Below are 21,205 nucleotides of genomic sequence, written 5' to 3'. Positions count from 1 at the left end.
TTCGGTGAGCGTGGCTTCTATGCTCTTGCAGTTTGTCCTAGCAAGAATCTCAGCATGAGGAACATGGTCACGCCACATGTTCCCCATGATTCGCTGCAGAAACCTTACGTGGAACCGCTCCAGCAACCTTAGGTGGTGGCTGTATGTGACCCAGGCTTCACATCTGTATAGGAGAGATGTGATGCAGACGGCTTTATAAACAGCAATTTTGGTGTACAGATGGAGCTGGTTGTTTTGGAAGACCTTAGGCTTGTTTGATTCTATTGAGTTTCGTGATCAGTGTTGCAGCCCTCAGAAAGGATGCTGCCCAAGTATTTGAAAGATGGAGCAATTGAGAGTGCTTAGTGTTCTATAGTGAAACACAAACACACACACACACACTAAAACTCAAACTGCACACAGGTTTTCATGAGTCAGGTTAATCAATCTGTATTAAAGCCATCCATAGGGCATTTTCCTCTTTGGTCAAATGCATCCTGGATTTTTCTCTGTAAGGTCAACTTAAAGAGAAAAATCCAGGATGCATTTGACCATCGAAGTTCTGAGTATAAAAGCTATCATTATTCAAAGTATTTTATGAATATAACTAACAAAATAAATGCACGAGCTCATGTTCAGCTGTCACACATCATCAGTTCTTGCACAAAAATGCAGAGATAATAATTTAAGTCTTTAATCCCACATTGCTACATAGCCCTCTATACAAAGCCAGTGGACATTATTGTTAGAATACATAACACTGTAGGGCGGCACGGTGGCACAGTGGTTAGTGCGGTCGCCTCACAACAAGAAGGTCCTGGGTTCGAGCCCTGGGGTAGTCCAACTTTGAGGGTCGTTCTGCGTCGTCCTCTGTGTGGAGTTTGCATGTTCCCCCTGTGTCTGCGTGGGTTTCCCCCAGGTGCTCAGCTTTCCTCCCACAGTCCAAAGACCTGTAGGTCAGGTGAATTGGCCGTACTAAATTGTCCCAAGGTGTGTGTGTGTGTGTGTGTGTGTGTGTGTGTGTGTGTGTGTGTGTGTGTGTGTGTGTGTGTGTGTGTGTGTGTGTGTGTGTGTGTGTGTGTGTGTGTGTGTGTGTGTGTGTGTGTGCGTGCGCGCCCTGTGATGGCCTGGAGGCCTGTCCAGGGTGTCTCCCCGCCTGCCACCCACTGACTGCTGAGATAGGCTCCAGCATCCCCACGGCCCCCAGTTGGGATAAGCGGCTTGGATAATGGATGGATGGATGGATAACACTGTAACTGACTGGGTGTGTGTGGGTTACACCTTCAAGTGGATCACATCCATCTCCACTTATATCACTACCAACCAGGGTTGGAGACTTTGGTAAAAGAAGAAGAAAAATTGGCCAAATAAGAAACGGTCCAGTTTAGTGTCTAACACTTGGGAGTGAAAAGTGAATGGGAAGACGTTTGATTTGATCCTTGCTGCTAACTGGAATACATTCAGCCTAATAACTGGACCACCTGCAGTATACAAACCGTCAACTTTAGATTTTAAAATGAATTTTGCTGGTTGAAACAAGTGATTGACAGGCAGTTATGTTGCATGCTAGCGGTGTCTGAATACAGCAGGTTGCTGCAGACAGTCAATCTCTAGTGGTTTCATAACTTAGTACAGACTTGACTTGACTTGTCTGTAGAGAATATAGTATATTATACGGATCAATAATATTCTTTATTATAATTTATGCTTACCCATCCGTGTGTTATGATACAATAAATTTAATCTCATATTATAAAATGGCCAACCTAACAAAAGTTCAAGCAGTTTATTGATTGGGAGAATTTTTTTTTTTAAACACTTTCCTTGGACAGTGATTTTTTTTTGTGGTTTGGATATACACTCACCGGCCACTTTATTAGGCACACTTGTCCAACTGCTCGTTAACACAAATTTCTAATCAGCCAATCACATCACAGCAACTCAATGCATTTAGGCATGTAGACATGGTCAAGACGATCTGCTGCAGTTCAAACCGAGCATCAGAATGGGGAAGAAAGGTGATTTAAGTGACTTTGAACGTGGCATGGTTGTTGGTGCCAGACGGGCTGGTCTGAGTATTTCAGAAACTGCTGATCTACTGGGATTTTCACGCACAACCATCTCTAGGGTTTACAGAGAATGGTCCGAAAAAGAGAAAATATCCAGTGAGCGGCAGTTCTGTGGGCGAAAATGCCTTGTTGATGCCAGAGGTCAGAGGAGAATGGCCAGACTGGCTCGAGCTGATAGAAAGGCAACAGTAACTCAAATAACCACTCATTACAACCGAGGTATGCAGAAGAGCATCTCTGAACGCACAACACGTCGAACCTTGAGGCAGATGGGCTACAGCAGCAGAAGACCACACCGGGTGCCACTCCTGTCAGCTAAGAACAGGAAACTGAGGCTACAATTCACACAGGCTCACCAAAATTGGACAATAGAAGATTGGAAAAACGTTGCCTGGTCTGATGAGTCTCGATTTCTGCTGCGATATTCGGATGGTAGGGTCAGAATTTGGCGTCAACAACATGAAAGCATGGATCCATCCTGCCTTGTATCAACGGTTCAGGCTGGTTGTGGTGGTGTAATGGTGTGGGGGATATTTTCTTGGCACACTTTGGGCCCCTTAGTACCAATTGAGCATCGTGTCAACGCCACAGCCTACCTGAGTATTGTTGCTGACCATGTCCATCCCTTTATGACCACAGTGTTCCCATCTCCTGATGGCTACTTTCAGCAGGATAACGCACCATGTCATAAAGCTCGAATCATCTCAGACTGGTTTCTTGAACATGACAATGAGTTCACTGTACTCAAATGGCCTCCACAGTCACCAGATCTCAATCCAATAGAGCACCTTTGGGATGTGGTGGACCAGGAGATTCGCATCATGGATGTGCAGCCGACAAATCTGCAGCAACTGCGTGATGCTATCATGTCAATATGGACCAAACTCTCTGAGGAATGTTTCCAGTACCTTGTTGAATCTATAACACGAAGGATTAAGGCAGTTCTGAAGGCAAAAGGGGGTCCAACCCGGTACTAGCAAGGTGTACCTAATAAAGTGGCCAGTGAGTGTATGTGTTAGTTTGAATATGTGTGTTCTTTTGGTTCTTGAATGTGTTTTTGTCTGTAGCTGCACTGCTGTGGGCTGGGGGAAACGGCACTTCACTTCACTTCATGTGCGCAAGTAAATGAGTTGAAATGACTAATAAAGTGTTCTTGATTCTGAAGGGGAAAGTAAATGGGTATTTTTCAGGATGAAAACACAACTGGAATACTCCAACATTTTTCTCCTTGCTTTGTCAAAAGCATAAACTGTGACCAGAATATCAAAAATACGCACTGAATGATGACTTTTGTGAATTAACTGCTCTCGACTTTATTACTCCCTCTTTTTTTTTTAGAAATGTCCTGATTTGGGATGTCCAGGTGGCATGGCGGTCTATTCCGTTCCCTGCCAACACGGGGATCGCCTGTTTGAATCCCCTTGTTACCCCTAGCTTGGCCAGGCATCCCTGCAGATGCAATTGGCCATGTCTGCGGGTGGGAAGCTGGATGCGGGTATGGATACTGGTTGGTGCACTAGCGCCTCCTCTGGTCGGTTGGAGCGCCTGTTCGGGGGGCGGGTGGGGGGGGACTGCGGGGAATGGTGGGATCCTTCCTCGCGCTATGTTCCCCTGGCAAAACTCCTCACTGTCAGGTGAAAGTGGCTGGTGACCCACATGTATTGGAGGAGGCATGTGGTAGTCTGCAGCCCTCCCCGGATCGACAGAGGGGGTGGAACAGTGACCGGGATGGCTCGGAGGAGTGGGGTAGTTGGTCAGATACAATTGGAAAAAAAGGGGGAAACAAATCCCCCACAAAAAAAGAAAAGAAAAGAAAGGAGAAATGTCCAGATTTAAAGTAATACTGACATCAAAATCTGAAAATTCCTATTGATAGGCTACGTTCTGAGTTGGAATGTGACCATGGAGAAATTTAGTAGCCAAAACAGCGCATCTGCGGCCACTCGAGAGAGATCTGTGATTGGCTGTAGATGGTGTCCAATTACAAATTGTGCCGGTGCATATGTAGACACTAGTCAATTTGCATATAGGGTTACACAGCCCTCTATACTACGTATGAGAGCTCTGGCTAACTGGATCCATGTCAAATGTCACCGCGCTACCGCTCATGTTTAAAACCCTAAAATAAAAACTTTATATCTACGTACCTGTGTGTTATTGTTGTTTATAACAGATTTTGAGTTATGAAGTCAAAATAACCACTGAATTGTGATATTAATCGACGTTTATCGGTCAGTTATCATGTCGGCGGAGATGAGCGGTATGAGCGGTAGTGGTAGCGCGGTGACGTTTGACATGGATCCACACACCCAGGGAGACAATAGCCAATAGCTTTGAAATCATAAAACCACACCTATTTTCGGTTATGATTCAAACTCCCAATGTTAAAAAATGTGTTCAGAAAGGGCATATCAGTCTTTCTTTAAGTAAAACCAAAACTGCAGCATCTGCATCTAGTACCATTTCTGCAGTGTTTCTGGATAACATCTGGGCCCCAGGGTCTGATCAAGCATTATCAGAGTTAGTCGTGCTGTCTTGGCCCATCATAGTTAGCTCAGCAAGGAAGACCGAGGCCGGCCTAATTCTCAAGAGTAAACAAGAAAACCGGTAAATACCTTAAACACTCAAGAAGTGATTACATGGTCTTAACTCTCTTGTTTTAATACAAAGCAGCCGTCCTACATCCTCAAATCTTGTCCTCGTGCCAGGGGTGGGTGTCTATAGAAGTCTGTGCAGTGGGTGCTTTTCAAGTCCCAAGTCCTAAACTTTGCATTTCAAGTCCATCCAAAACTTTGAAAAAAAAATAACTAAGTGTATTTTGTCACTTCTCTCTGTGTTAGAGGTTTTAAAGCTTCCAAGAATGGTAGAACAGTCCTTAATGGCCAAAATCTTTAAAAAAAAAAATCCCCACTCGTTATACTTTGAAAATATTGAAATGAGTCTCGAGGTGAGATAAAATGTAGTGCCAAGGCGTTTGATGTGTTTTAGAGAACGGGACAGCAGCATAAAGGCACTCAGCCCATGTGGCAGTCACACTAAGAACTAACTACATACATTTACAATGGTCTATTTATGGACACCTTATGTGCAGTTTTACTGTGCCAATGGGAGTTTCTTCTTGCCCAAGACGTTATGCCTTTTCCCTGTAATCTTATTTTTGTTGGGCTAGTTCCTCAAAACATTATACAGTGTAGGCCTCTTTTGAAATAAGGTTAATTTTACAACGTATGCAAGATAACCTTCATATTCAAAGGAGCAAAGTACTTTGCACATTTTTATCTACTACATCATTGCCGGGGAAAGTTTTAGTAGTTTGTGTCAATATGACAGCAACTTGTCACATTGCAACAAAGGGACAAACACACAAACATACACAGAACACCACCCCCATTCCTCCCCAGCCAAACACTCAAGGACACACACACACGCACACACACACACCTTACCTAATCATGAGTATTTAAGTTCATGAAAACCTGCCTCCCTAGACTGTGAATAGTATTTGCAGAGAGACTGAGCTCTCGGTCCTCTGGATAAGAGGTCAAAGTTCATCAATAAAACCATGACCCAGATGTTTGGAGGCCCTTTCAACCGCGGTGACAGAGAAGACTTGGCTACAGTGGTTTAAGTTAATACAACTGGGGAGTGACCAGGTGGCGTAGTGGTCTATTGCGTTGCTTACCGACACAAGGATCGCCAGTTCGAATCCCTGTGTTACCTCCGGCTCGGTTGAGCGTCCCTACAGACACAATTGGCCATGTCTGCGGGTGGGAAGCCGGATGTGGGTATGTGTCCTGGTCGCTGCACTAGCAGCTCCTCTGGTTGGCTGGGGTGCCTGTTTGGGGGGGAGGGGGAAGTGGGGGGAATAGCGTGACCCTCCCATACGCTATGTCCCCCTGGTTAAACTCCTCACTGTCAGGTGAAAAGAAGCGGCTGGTGACTCCGAATCCACATGTATCAGAGGAGACATGTGGTAGTCTGCACTGCAGCCCTCCCCAGATCGGCAGAGGATGTGCAGCAGTGACCGGGTTGGCTCTAGAGAGCGGGATGATTGGCCAGGGGAGAAAAAGGGGGGGAATCAAAATAAATAAATAACTGGTCGATAATAAATGATTGATTGATTAACTAATAGATAGATAGATAGAGTCCTAGCTACATCTACAGGGCTTATTCATAACCCTGATGCATGGCAGTCCTATGCCTCAACAGGAGCAGAAAGGAAATTAGTTTAGCGATCCAGCAAACAAGACAGCGGCACCTTACAAGACTTCTTGGTATGCTATCTGATATTTACAGGCTGATACTACCCCCAAAATCTAGAAGCAAAAATTCCTGCAGCATTCAAGAAAGCATATAAAAAGTCAGGCTTCTTTACTGTACTGAAACTTACTGTACTTAGTCTGAGAAAATAAAGACCTTACTGGTTCCAGTGTTAAGGATCAACCAGTGTCAACCAAGGTCCGTGACTATACATGTTAACCTCTCTAAGTCAAAAAGTCCAACTTAAAGAAATGGCTTGAAGGGAGACAATGATAAAAGGAAATGCTGTCAACATGCAATGACCCCATGCAGTTGGCGGGCTAAAAGAGTGCACTGCGGTGTGCTTCCATTCACCCTGTGGTGAGGACATGGCTCTGGCTCTTAGCCAAGCATTTCTCAACCCCTCCTGGACTTAAATAACCTATCTTGAGATGGAAGACACAGCCAAATACAAACCTCAATTCACGGAGAGAGAGGTCCTGCTGACTTTGACAAAATTTGTCTACGGGTCAAAGCTGAATATCTGTAATATAAACTCAAATTTGAAGACAATTGGGATTTTCTTTTTCACATCTAAGTGTTTGCAAAGATTCAAAATATGCAGTATGCGCCCTGACTGTTTGGACACTGGATTGACTTTCGATGGTTTATCTTGATACCGATCACAAAAAAATTATTTCCACTGGATGTGAACCCAAAGAAAATAGAGCCCTTCAACACAATGCTACCAGTTTATATGAATGCATGTGCGCACGTCTGATGGGGGAACACCTAAGGGTGCGACAGTCGAAATGAGGGAGATTTCACTGATAGTGGTGGACCAGCACTCTTACATCATGCACCCCCCCCTAAGCAGCACTATGTGAATGCTATGTGTTCACTTCAGAGGAATGCTGTGACCATACCACCACCATTCACTGACTGTCCACCCACCTCAACCCCCCTTTAAAGCTCTGGGCCTTAAATCTATGGGCTGCGGCAGGTACATTCAACTCAATGCGTAGGCCCTGGGTATTACAATTTGTAAGGAGAAACAACCTGTAGCCTGTGCCACTGAAATACTGTTTGTTTATAAAGGAGTGAGCATGATGGGGTCAAATCATACATTGGTGCCACCAAAGGTTTACAATCTCTTTCTGTGCTCTTTCAGCTCAATCCGCACTGCGCACTATTTGATAAAATATATGTAACTTCAATATAATCTTAAAAAAAATGATCAAGGCCCAGCTTTATCTTTAGAGTCAAAAAGATAAGAGCTTGATCAATAGCTGGAGTTGGCATGAAATTGACATTTTCTAACATAAATCTTTCTTTAATCGTCATGTGTCTTGTACAAGCTCTACTGTATAACATTATCAAAATTCAGTTTTTCTATTTTTCTCTCGCCCCTCCCCCTTTTTTCTCCCCAATTATATCCGGCCAATTACCCCACTCTTCTGAGCCGTCCTGGTCACTGCACCCCCTCCTGCTGATCCAGGGAGATCTGCAGACTACCACATAGTACCTCCTCCGATACACGTGGAGTCGCCAGTCGCTTCTTTTCACCTGGCAGTGATGAGTTTCACCAGGGGGATGTACCATGTGGGAGGATCACACTAGTCCCCCAGTTCCCCCTCCCCCCTGAACAGGCGCCCTGACTGACCAGAGGAGGCGCTAGAGCAGCGATTAGGACATATACCCACATTCGGCTTCCCACCCGCAGACACAGCCAATTGTGTCTGTAGGGACGCCCGACCAAGCCAGAGGTAACACGGGGATTCGAACCGGTGATCCCCATCTTGGTAGGCAAGGGAATAGACCACCACACTACCCAGACACCCCCTATTTTTCTCTTTTTAAAAGAGCTCCCCCCTGTTCAGATTCTCTTAGCCAATGTTTTTATTTATACTCATGGTGTCATCAGACACGCTCATTTACATACGGCCAATCGGATCAAAATCAAATCATCAAAATAAGAAACCCGGCCTACCCATACCACCAACCCTTGCTAGTACATGTCAGTCAAAGGTTGTCTCATGAATATTAATGAGCACACTCTCACTGTTCTTGAGACAACTGAGAACAGTTATGGATAACGGGATAAAACACTATATTAGTCATTTACAAAAAAAAATTGCTGAAGGATTTATTATGCCATGTTCAGGGTTTTAGACATGAAAAGTTAAATGTGATTACTGATCTCTGCCCGACTGACATATTCAGTGACTCTGCTCATAGTCATAAGCCTTTATTAAGAGCATCTTCTGAAGCTTTATATAAATTATATAAATTTCCCAAGTTAAACGAAAAGAGAAAGATGTCTTTCCTCCAAAGTTGATGGTTTGTATAATGTGCAAGAGTTCAAATTCCACATCCTCATCCAGTACAACAAAAGGTTTAGAAAGGTTCAATATGTACCATGAGTGTGAGCCAATTTTAAAAGACGCTTCCACAGTCACAACTATCGTCAATATGTGGTTAGGCCGATCACTCACACACACATACTTGGTCCCATAGTGACTGTTTATAATCAGAATTTCTGGGAACTGGCTCCAACAGCCAAAACCAGCTTTTCTACCAGTTCTTTCCTCTTTTTCACTCTGTTTTTTGTTTCTCTGTGAACTGTCAACAGTTCCTTCCTTGTAATTGGCCGGCTCACAAGAAAAGCAGCTGATGTCATATGCGCGTCCATAAAAACTTCAACTTTTCACGACTTTCGAAAGCACTCCACTCTGGCTCAAAGACACTGGACCAAGTTCTTCATTTTTGAAGTGGGCACTCCCTGTTAACTTTCATGTGAGAAAGGCACTGGCAGCCGGAGAGCCGCGGGCCAGCTTGAACTTGGCCTCCATGTGAGAATTTGTGAAATCATATATCTTCAGGGATAATCGCTGAGGTTAAAAAATGAGACATTTAGGACACAGTGACGGGACCCTGATGTTTTGTTTTTTTGTTTTTTTTTTCATGGGGATGTTTGGAACTGTCTACATCATGATCAAATAAGGTTTAGTTGGGGGCAAAAGAAGGATGGCGTTTGATCATGTTTGGGAGTTTTGGTTTTCAGGTTTCTACTCTGGGGAGACAGTAGCTCATGCCGACAAATACCGACTGAGCTGCACGTGACTAATGAACAAAAATTGTGTTTTAATGATGGCTATTTAATAACATAGCTATGAAACAGCAGAACAAAAAGAAAAAACACTAGTTACCTGATAATTTGGATGGTGCAGGAAATAATCCGGACACCCGGCCACAGCCATTCTCTTTGCCGTTCAGTACTTGTCTTTCTCTTCACACAGCTGGCTCACTTTCGATTGGCAATGGACAGAACAGCACCTGCAGAGATGCAAAACAGAGATGAAGGTTAGTGGGAAATCTATAAAAAAGGGAAGAGAGAGACAGAGGGGGACAGAGAGAGAGAAAGACAGAGAGGAGAAGATGTGAGTAGGAGGAAGATGAAGTCTAGGAGCTGAGCAGACCAATATAGCACAGCACTTCTTAACCCACATAGGCCCACAGTAAACGACATCGACGGGCTCCCAGTAAAGATTGGACCAGTGGATGTCGACCCTTTTTACACTGTGAGTACACTAGAGAGTCTCATTCTGAATCCTCTGGGTAGAAACCCTCCTCCTTTTGGTCTGAAGTTGAATCCAAAGGGTGTTCAACAAAAACAACATTTATGCTACTGCATTCTTTGTAAATCGGGCTAACAATTATTTGCTGAATAGAATGAAAACCAGCTGCCCAAATGATGAAAATATGAGCTGACAAAAGGGAAAAGTTGGTTCGTTTCAGCCAGTCGTGGCATGGTGACACTCATTACCGACTTTTAGCGTGCCATGAATTATGTGACACAGTTATGGGTCAGATGTTGTGTTCGGTGAGAGAGGGGAAAAAAGAAGAGTTGTGCCCAAAGAGCCGAAGTTAAAAATCTGATAATTATCTAATGAAGGCCACAGGAGCCAAAACGTCAATTTTAACAGCCAAAATAAAAAAGTGCATATATTTTTTCGACAAAGCAAGTGTCGCGTCCATTTGCTCGGTCTAAAATTTTGTGTTCAGTCACAAAGACATATTTATGCAGCACACCATAGCAAAACTATAGCAGCATTTGCCAGTACCGATTGTTAAGTGCATTGCAGGAGCAATAATAAACCACAGCATCTGTCATTTATTTGCACAATGGACCGTCAAATGATTTCATACACATGTGAACTTTATAGCACATTCGTACAAATAACCGATAAGAAGCAACCCACCCCGTGTTGTGTGCAGCAGTGTTAAACAAATCTTCTTGTTCTACAGCAATTCCAATAACTAACTCTATAACTATGTACTTTATATTAAATGCATTTTCCTATGCAGACTGTAAAACAATCCAACCCTCAGGGGACATTGAAAGGCCCTCTTCAGCACTATGACGCCTCCCTCTTTGACCTGGTGGACTTCAGTCTATTTGGACTTCTTAAAGCGGGTATCCTATTAACCTCCTGGCACAGCTGCCACTTAACAAACACCTGTAAACACTGACCCAGAAATAAACTGCAGGCTCCTCTCCAGCACTCAAGTTAGACCCCAGGGTGTATTTTCAGCCTTGCAGCTCCAACTCGCAACTATGATGGTCTTTTATGCGCCAGGTCACGACCCTCTGTTGGTATTTCAAAAATATGACCTGCTGTTTTCTCGACAGCTAATATTATCTGATGTTTGTGGGAGTGGTTGCAAGGGGTGGTTGCCCATGTGGTGGCTGCACTGCAAGTGTTTGTGTCCACTTGTGCATATTTGTGTGCACACATGCGGTTATGTGCATGTGTGTGTGCGCGTGTCTGCAGCACACGTGTGTGTGGCTGTGCTTGTGAGTTCACAGGCTCTATTATCGGGAGTCCTCAGGGCCTTTGAGAAGCTCTGCTGCTGTTTCGATGGCTGTTTCTAGACGTGTTTGATTACATAACCAGTCCGTGGGCATTTGGAGGACCACACTTCCCGCTGGCTAGACCACCAGCAAGCGCTGCTGACTGAATGAACACAACAAAACATGAATAGGTGATGTCAGAGACATAAATCCAGTGACTGCACTAAAAAACATGAACTAGCCTTTAAGTAAATCCAGCCTGACAGCACAGTGTGTGTAACTTAGTTCAGATCATTGTACTAATGATATATCATATTCCAACCAATAAACAACACAATACTCTTTTACGGATTATGTTGGCATTCAAGTACGCACTGGCTGGAAATTACTGTGATTTAGAAACAGAACACGAGCAAAGCTTGACTCTTGAACTACATTGGTGCAGGATTACAGATGTGAAGCTGGGACCCATTTTTCCATCCTGTTTTCTGACCAAAGGAAGCCATGTGCTTAGGGATGCCCCCCGAAACCCGGTTCTAAACGGGAACCGGTTCTAAATTAGTAAAAACCGGAGCATTTTTAAGATCCGACGTTTTCAGTTCTGCTATCGGTAGTCGGTAGGTACTCGAGAAATCATGGAGTGAGATTTATATTGTGGCAATTGTGTTTTTCGAGGAATTTAAACGTCGCGAACATAATCTTGTTTGCCGTTTTCTCCATCTCTCTGTCTCTCTCTTACTGCGCGAGGGGCGGGGCTGTGCTGTGCTCCACACACTCGCTCACACTCGCACAGACAGCTCTGCTCAAGTGCTCATCATGGCGGACAGAACTAAACGTTCAAAAGTTTGGGTATATTTTTCAAAAGTCTATGACAACAACGCTCGTTGCCACAAGTGCAACAAATCATTTGCCAGTAAGGGTGGCAATACAAGCAATCTGTCGAAACATCTTTTGTCGAAACATGGTATTAATCTGCAGAAATGCGGCGTTTTCGACTGCTTTGCTCGTAGTGTTCCATCCACGTCCACTGCAGGTAAGCCGTATCCATAGATACGGAGTTAGCTAGGCTAATAACGAATTATTACGAATAGGCCAATAAATAAAATATAATTGCTTAGCTAATTGTTTAGCTACAAATATATAAGCCATAGATACGGAGTTAGCTAGGCTAATAGCCGGGCACACTATAAGTCAGGAGAGATCACGACTCCTGCCGGAGAAGGCAGATATGTTGATTTTTCTGCAGAAGAACTGTTAGGATAATGTTCTAGGTTCTTGTTTGTTTGAACTTCCGTTAGCCTTTTGCTGTAAAAATTTATTTTCAATATATTTTTTTTCTTTATCTTTATCTACTTTTATTTTCTTATCTTATTTGTTGTTGTTGAATGTTGATTATAAAGTCTATAATTCAGACGCATTTAAAACATTGCTGCTGCTGTTGCTGCTGAATAAATAATATTTGTTTATATTTATATAGTTATATAATAGAATAATAAAGCAATGTCGATTCTGTTCTTAATTAAGTGTCTTTTTTTCTTGCATAATAATCAAAAAGAACCGATAAGAGTATCGATAAAGTACCAAACCGATAAGCAGCACCGATAAGAGTAGTAGTATCGATAAAATCCTAACGATACCCATCCCTACCTGTGCTACAGAATACTGTACATTGTAATAAAATCCTTCTCAGTACATGGTTCAGCTCTACAGGCCCCTCAGTAATTAACCCACAAATCAAAGAAGGTTGAATCAGTTCATCTGGATACAATGTTTATTGACAGATTGTGCATCTAACTGATATTGCATCTGTCAATAAACATTGTATCCAGATGAACTGATTCAACCTTCTTTGGTTTTCTTACCTGGGTTATTGAGCATGCATCAAGTAATGGCACAAAGTAATGGCAGTTGATTAGATAGGCCACTGCTAAACTCTAAGACAAGGCTTCTATAAAGTGTCATCCTTGCCAAATTATTGAACGAACTAAACATGAAGGGAGTTTTTTTCGACCTCCCAAATTGGGCTTGCAAATAATGATCCATCCATAAATGCACTCTAAACAAAGAGCTTGGCACCGGGACCACTAAGTTGGCAGAATGGGCTTCCTTGTAATGAGTCGTGTTTTCTGTGTGTGTGTGCATGCACTTGTGTGTTACTGTATCAATCCATGTGTGTGGCCTGGCTGACTGGCATGTGGAAACGGCTTGTCATTTACGCATTATTTACAGACACACAGTTTACAAAAAAAACAAAAAACAAAAACAAATTAACATCGGCCCATCATTAGGAGCCCCAGACCAGCTGACCAGCTGTAGCAGGACTGTAAGTTTTTTATATGTCAAGGGCTTCAGCCGCAACTTCATAAGTGGGCTTTTTTAGTGAAGAAATGACAAAAACACCCATGCCTTTCCCATTGGGGCCCATAAAATTCAGCTCAATGCAGCACGCTATGACACCGCTTTCATTTGGATTCAGATGTCAAAGATCACATAAAGGTAAAATGGGAATTAACTTTCAAGGCAAATTTTTGCTTTTGACTCCATATATAGCATAAGAGACATTCCACATAGCATTAAAATACCTTAAAGTCCAAGTATTTCCATGCTTACATGTACCATGGCGACATATTGCCCCAAAACACACATGTACCTATATTTACTTGGTCTTTGACATAATCAAAGTCATTCCAGTCCTGGGATTAGACTCTGCCGGAGCTCTTTGATAGTTTCCTTCCACATGAACAGTGTAGTGAAACCTAACCTTCTCTGAACTTAAAAGTGTAATTATCCGAGCGGCGTCAAACCACTAGAAAGGGGCACTTTGGGTTGGACCGGCTGTACCCAGCGGTGAGGTGACTACATCTGGATTAGTCAGAGCGATTTTTGCTCAAGCTTGCATGAAGGAGAATGTTGGCCAGTGCACTTCAAACATGGGGGTTTTAGGGTCTTCGCAATAGCAGTCATTAATAACAGGCCCACCAGGGCCGTATCTACTGAAAACACACAACAGCAACACGGAAACACAGCTGAAGATGTTCTGACTAGAAATGATATTGTCATGTTTTTACTGAAGGACTTTAACTCATCTGACGTTTTCTGGTAAGGATTTGTAGTCTCTAACTTGTTATAATTCAGCAGAGGTTGACTGAGTTTTTCTTTGTGAAAGCCCCTCTAGTGATGCATTTATGCTACAATATAGCTGAGTCAATTAACAAGGATGGAGACAACCATTATTAGAAGTTTCAATACAATTATGATCTATGCCGTTTACTTTTTTTAAGACTACACACTCATAGAATGATAATGTTTTACAATATGTACCAGTATGAATGAATCAAACTTTATCTATAAAACTGAGTAACTGCTGGTCAGACATTTGCATATCTACCAGACTTTGCAGGGATCTCCCCGGGCTCTCTCCGGGCTTTGCAACTACAATAGGCAGGTATTGCATGAAGTTTTTAGATAGATTTGTTGATGGAAATGTTGTAGGCCAGCAAGCTTGGTCATTGTAGAGGTTAACTGGGCGATATTTGCTTACAACTCAAGGGTTCAGCTTTAACATCCCTGGATGATAAGCCCTGCGGAGAAGCCAAAGGCCAGGCTTGGGATCATCAGCAACCCTGGCTATTTAAAGTAAAGCCTAATTGAAACTGTAACAACAATTCCCTGAAGAGATCTCCTCATTTGCATGGTGGTGGATCAGGGGCTGGGACTCGCCAGCTCAGCAAACCAAAGATGGATGTTCAAAAGACATCAGAGGCTGCAGGACTGTGTTTCTGGCCTCTCTGTCTGATTACAGCTGACCACATCAGCCAAACGAGATTATACGATGTGGACGCGCTTGGCAGAATTAGTTGCTTCCTAGTCAAAGAGGAATGATGTGAAACAAAAAGGAAATGATTTAATGGACAAACTTTGGAGCAAACCGTCTGATTTTCTCTAGTGCTTAAACAGGTTTAGATTTATGTACATTTAACATTTAATCCTCCACATGTCTGCACTATGAATTAATTTGTTAGTAGTGTGTTTAGTTATAAAGAGAAAGGGCAGGTACATGAATACTACCTGTAATGGATAGAAACGGCTGATTATATACTATACTCTACACACAGATTGAGTTACAATCATAAAGAACTTACTTTCTTAAGCTTAAGTAAGTAAATGAGCAAATTGTGAGACGCTCTTCCGAGTATACCCCATAAAATGAGGAATTGATTTGAGTTCTTATTTTAAATGATCTTCCCACTAAATACCTTTTTTTCTGGCTTGACTACAGCCTGTTGTCAATTTTCCTGCATATTCATCTGTCTGTCTATCTTTCATCCTGTATCATCCATCTTTCCTTTATGCCGGCCTGCTTGTCTGCTAGCCTGTGTTGGCTTTTTTCTCTCCGCTCGGTCGACCTGCCTGTCCGTTTCTCCCGTCTGTGTTTCTCCCGTCTGTGTGTCCATTTGTCAGTCCTTTCTGCCTTCCAAATAGTCTCTGTCAAGTGTTCGCTTGTCTATAAATGCTCGTCCTTCCCTCATTTGGGAAACACACTAAATATCTGGGGGTTATTTATAGCAGGGATAATCCAGACCACATAACAGACATTTGTGTGTGATGCTGGAAGACAAATCAGTCCCATCAGATTCAAATGTCTATAGAGGTCTGTGCTGTGGGCTCGATTGAACAAACTCACAACTGCATGGTGTGTACAGGAGATCGTGGTTTTGACACAATAACCTTGTACAATATTTCTGCTTCCTCTAGTACCAGATGAAAATCAATACTTGACATGCACTTGGATGGTTTATGTGTAAGTTGGGAAAAAAATTCTTTTTTCAATACAGTAGTATTTAAATCGGATTAAATGTTATTTTCACGGTTTCTTTTGAATAGTATGGCCACGTAAATATCACCGCGGAGGCCTCAACATAGCCAACATGTATTGATAATTTTACCAATGCATTCGGGGAAAAGTTGGTGGAGATGTGGACCAGCTTCAGATGTGATCCTGGCAAGGTCAGTGATAGCCCGGTGTTGGGTCTCTCTCAGTTTGGGCTTTCAGATTAAAAATAGCGCACGTTTGAGTTGGGCTATCTTAATTTGTTTTCAATTCTATCAATCCAGGCAGCTTGTCATAGCTACGCAAATGGAAAATAGTTGCAGATAGATGTTTGAACTTATGCAAATACAATTTTGGTGGTTTTGTTTTAGCGGAAAGGTAGATGCGACTTCACTCTGACAGTGCCTCACTTGTCCAACTAAAGCCATATCAACAGACTGGTAAATACTATCTTTCTTGTTCACTGGGAAAGACAAAATGGGAAGACCTAAAATATTAAATTACACCACACTACAAACAAGTTGAAATCATAAAACTAAGGTTTCTCAAGTGTTAAAATGAAAAGTCAATTAGATGTTCACTTTTACGTTAGATTTGATTGAAGTTGTGCCATTAAAATAAATTAATCTTATAACAGAAATCTGACAACTAAAAAACTAACCTTAATTTCGGATGTTGTTTCAATTCAATGGACTAGAAAATATGAGTAAGTCAAGATTTTCACCATACCTTCCCCCAACAGCTTTCAACTGCCCTCAAGCAAGGCATCATACCCCCAACTCGTCAATTCGACCTGCTTAGCAAAAAAAAAAGTATGACAGCGGGTGTCCCGTATGGCTCCGCAGTCCCTATACAAGCCAATACCCTTGACTGTTCCTTTCTAAAAGTAAAAACACTTTCTACATGGTCAACTTGCCTGATTAAATAAGGGGAAAAAATCCCTTCTACACTACACCCCTCAGCTGATTAGACTGGACACAGCTTAACGCAGCGTTGTTGAGCTCTCTGCTCAGTCCTCTGTGGAATGCAAAGAGCAAATTCTTTCCGCGTAGGGTATCGGGTGAAAAAAAAATGTGTGCAAAATAGCACACACACACACACACACACACACACACACACACACACACACACACACACACACACACACACACACACACACACACACACACACACACACACACACCCATTGCATGCATTGATTTGTGGGCCAGCCATGAAAGGTAAGGTGGTGATGAGAGAAAGTGGAAAACATATGTTTCAAATGTGCGTGTGTGTGTGTGTGTGTGTGTGCGTATGCACGTGTCGTGTGGGTGTTTATGTAGGTGTGCATGTTTATGTACGTGTGTGTATGTGAGCATGTGTGCTGGAGTCTCTCACACATCCACACATGTATGCATTTGAACAAGCGCATACATACTATGGTGGTAAGCTTCCTCCTTACATATCAGCGGGTCAAAAGGCCCCTTTTTTCTTCCCCCAGGGGTCAGGTACCAGCAAGGAGCCCAGTGTTTTATCTGCTAAGCCCCAGGGCACTACTGAGACAGGCACTGGGTCTGGAGCTAGCTTGACACCACTTATCTTCAAATGGAATTGTGAAAGGCCTCGGGGTGAAGCTATTGCTGTCCTTAGGAAGAACAATGTGTGCATTTGTGTGTGTGTGCGTGTGTGTGTGTGTGTGCGTGTGCATGTGCGTGTGTAAGGGTGGGTGTGGGTGAGATCCGATACACAATATGTCTTAACTTGCCAAATCCAAGCAGTAAGCCTTTGGAAGTTTCAAAGACAAACATAGTGTGAAAAAAAGAGTTGTGTTTGAGAAATCAAGACGCTCAATGAATACTTTTTTATGCAAATCTTGAACCTTTAAGTTCAGTTTGTCACTAAAGGCTCACTGTGCCAAGAGGCTCCAAATAAATTTGTGTCTACTACAGATGTCTCTGCGGCTATCTATCGTACATTAGTAAGAATCTTACATTAGCAGTGTATGACTTCCCTAACAATTCCTTTTGGCAGGAGAGCAACGTAGTAAAAAGTTGGAATGATTGAGCTCAGCATTTGCAGTTTTACGCAGTGTCCTTATAGCTGGTAGAGATTGGCCTGTCAAGTACTATAATCTCAGACTTATCCCATCTGAAGTGAGATGGGAGAGGTGACAGCAGATGAGCTGAGTCATAGACTCATACAGCAGTCCTACATACAACCTCTCTCTCAGCCCAGGGCTCTGGACAGGCATAGTTTAAAAAGGTTAGAGAAAGATGATTGTAATCTTAAAGGCTCATTCCAGAAGCAGATCCACATCGTACTCAAAATGGGTAAAATGTTTTATTGTTTGGAAAACATTGGGAAATTTAATAAATATTCTTGATTTTGTTAGACCTGTTCTGCCTTTCATAGTTCTTCTAGCTTGTTACCCCCTCTGTTCTTTCAGGTTGTTCACAAGTCACTTGTCTCTGGTGTGCTCGGGGCTAGTTGTATGTAATAAACAATTAACCAATACTTATTTGTTTCATATTTTATATGGCCATTTTTTGTGGGCTATCTGGGTATCAACATACCTCAAAAATGAATTTACACAAATTTATAGGAGTGTTATAGCATGCATGGGTACACTTATATAAAATCCCCCCACCACTGTGTTGGGCCTGTTACTGCATCCCTACGGAATTTCAATTTCCAAAGGATTGGTCCAGATTTTTCCTCCATGTTTTACTATAGATTCACCAAGATTGTGAAACTGACATATGATTCTAATCCTACAGTCAATGAGTCGCCAACTACAGATCATTTGAACCACTATCGTCATGATGTAGCTCTCAAACTTGCTAAGTTCAGCCAATACTGTGTCCATTCATGGAACACATCTCAGCACAGGGCTACTGACATCCATCCATCCATCCATTATCCAAACCATTTATCCTGCTGTCAGGGTCGCAGGGATGCTGGAGCCCATCCCAGCAGTCACTGGGCGGCAGACAGGGAGACACCATGTAAATTGTTAAAAGGCTGTATATCACAGCTCGTCAGTCAACACAACATGTACATTTTCTATTCATCGTTTTCATTTTCTATTCATTAGTCCAAGCACAAGCATCGCGCCATGTTTCTTTCTCTCTTTTTTTCAATTTTCTCTCTTTTTCTCCCCAATTGTATCTGGCCAGTCATCCCGCTCTTTTTGAGCCGTCACCGGTCGCTGCTCCACCCCCTCTCTGCCGATCCGGGGGGCGCTCCGAACGACCAGAGGAGGCGCTAGTGCGGCGACCAAGACAAATACCCACATCCGACTTCCCACCCGCAGACACGGCCAACTGTGTCTGTAGGGACGCCCGACCAAGCCGGAGGTAACACGGACATTCGAACCGCCGACCCCCGTGTTGGTAAGCGACGGAATAGACCGCTACGCTACCCGGACGCCCAGCATCGCAATGTTACAGTTCTATCATCCGCGTCGCGCAAATATGATATAATACCTGTTCTACAAGGTATCACGTCACCTGGTTTTGACCACAAACTATTTTTCGCTTTCTCCAGCCACGTACAGACCCTTTTGTAGTGCTTGTTGTCAGATCATTTTGATCAAAATGTCAGATTATATAACCCCAGTTAAAAAAAGAAAAACCCTACTTTTTATTTCCTAATGTCAAAGGTCTGTTGGATTAATAATTTTTAAGCGGGTCAATCACAACTTGTATCGATTTTTAATTATTTCAGCAAGGAAAACGGGACAACGCGCAGGTCATCAGTCGATTATCCAAACCGCTTATCCTGCTCTGGGTCGCCATCGAGAATTGAATGTAGGCGATTTTTTTTTTTTTTTTACATGGGAGCAGCCATTGGACGCTACCCAACGCGAACGTAATGCGTGCGGCCAGCGGAGCCTTCCATTTCTTTGAAAGGAGACACTACTTCGTAGGGCTGGGCGTTAAAGACAAAATCAAATATCACGATATTTTTGACCCAATGGTTGAGCTGGGGTGCGCAATCTTCTCCTTGCGTATGGAGGATAAGCAACGCTCGACCGTTTTCTCTTTAGCCTTCAACGTTAGGCATATTTATTTAGGCAAACACAGGAGGTCTTAGCTTTCTACTACCGACTCTTACAACATGCCGCACACTTACAACACACACATTACATTACATTACAGTCATTTAGCCGACGCTTTTATCCAAAGCAACTTACAATAAGTGCATTTAACGTAGAAAATCAGGAGAACTACTAGTCATCAGAGATCATAAGTGCATCTAAACAAGCATCTAAAAGCAAAAACAGTGCTAAAGTAAAAGTGCAAGAAAGGGATTTTTTTTAATGAGTGAATACAATAAGTGCTAAGAACAAGTAACAGGGCAGTAGTTCTTAAAGAGGTGAGTTTTCAACCTCCGCTGAAAGATGGGCAGCGACTCCGTTGTCCTGACATCAGTGGGGAGTTCATTCCACCACTGTGGGGCCAGGACAGAAAAGAGCTGTGACCGGGTCGATTGGCAGCAAGGGCCTCTGAGCGACGGGGCAACCAGGCGTCCCGAGGCAGCAGAGCGAAGTGGTCGGGCGGGGGTGTAGGGCTTGATCATGGCCTGGAGATAGGAAAGCACTGTTCCTTTCACTGCCCTGTAGGCTAGCACCAGAGTCTTAAACTGGATGTGAGCAGCTACTGGGAGCCAGTGTAGGGACATGAGAAGGGGAATTGTGTGGGAGAACTTAGGGCAGTAGAACACCAGGCGAGCTGCAGCTTTCTGAACAAGCTCCAGAGGTCTGATGGCCGACACCGGGGCGCCAGCAAGGAGGACGTTGTCGTAGTCCAGCCAGGAGATGACCAGAGACTGGATGAGCACCTGTGCCATCTCGTCGGTGAGGAATGGGCGAATCCTCCTGACGCTATAGAGGAGAAATCTGCAGGAGCAAGCAACCGATGCAACGTTTTCAGCAAACGACAGTTGGTCGTCCAGGATCACACCCAGATTCCTCACAGTCCGATTTGGCGTCACCACGGTGTTGTCAATGGTGATGGCCAGGTCTCGGTGTGGGCAATCTTTCCCCGGGAGGAACATCAGCTCTGTCTTGTCCAAATTGAGCTTCAGGTGGTGTGTCGCCATCCACTCCAAGATGTCAGTCAAGCATGCAGCAATGCATGTCTCTACTTGTGTGTCGGAGGCAGGAAAGGACAAGATCAGCTGGGTGTCATTGGCATAACAATAGTAAGAGAAGTCATGCGAGCGAATAACAGAACCCAGGGATGTTGTGCA

The 21,205-nt window shown here is 43.3% G+C and overlaps 1 protein-coding gene across 5 annotated transcripts in view; it reads right to left on the bottom strand.

Annotated features, from left to right (window-relative positions):
• Positions 1–21,205, bottom strand: part of LOC130117513 (growth factor receptor-bound protein 10-like) — a 145,248-nt gene that overhangs the window by 111,018 nt on the left and 13,025 nt on the right. For all 5 annotated transcript variants that reach the window (XM_056285607.1, XM_056285606.1, XM_056285602.1 and 2 more), the window contains exon 2: positions 9,497–9,623. In XM_056285607.1, the coding sequence (XP_056141582.1) occupies positions 9,497–9,547 (51 nt within the window). In that variant the 5' untranslated portion in view covers positions 9,548–9,623. The remainder of the gene's footprint in view (positions 1–9,496; positions 9,624–21,205) is intronic.

Source organism: Lampris incognitus, chromosome 9 (assembly GCF_029633865.1).
Source record: "Lampris incognitus isolate fLamInc1 chromosome 9, fLamInc1.hap2, whole genome shotgun sequence".
Lineage (NCBI taxonomy): Eukaryota > Metazoa > Chordata > Actinopteri > Lampriformes > Lampridae > Lampris > Lampris incognitus.
The sequence above is the reverse complement of the archived record's forward strand: the minus strand, read 5'-3'. Positions and strand labels throughout refer to the sequence as shown.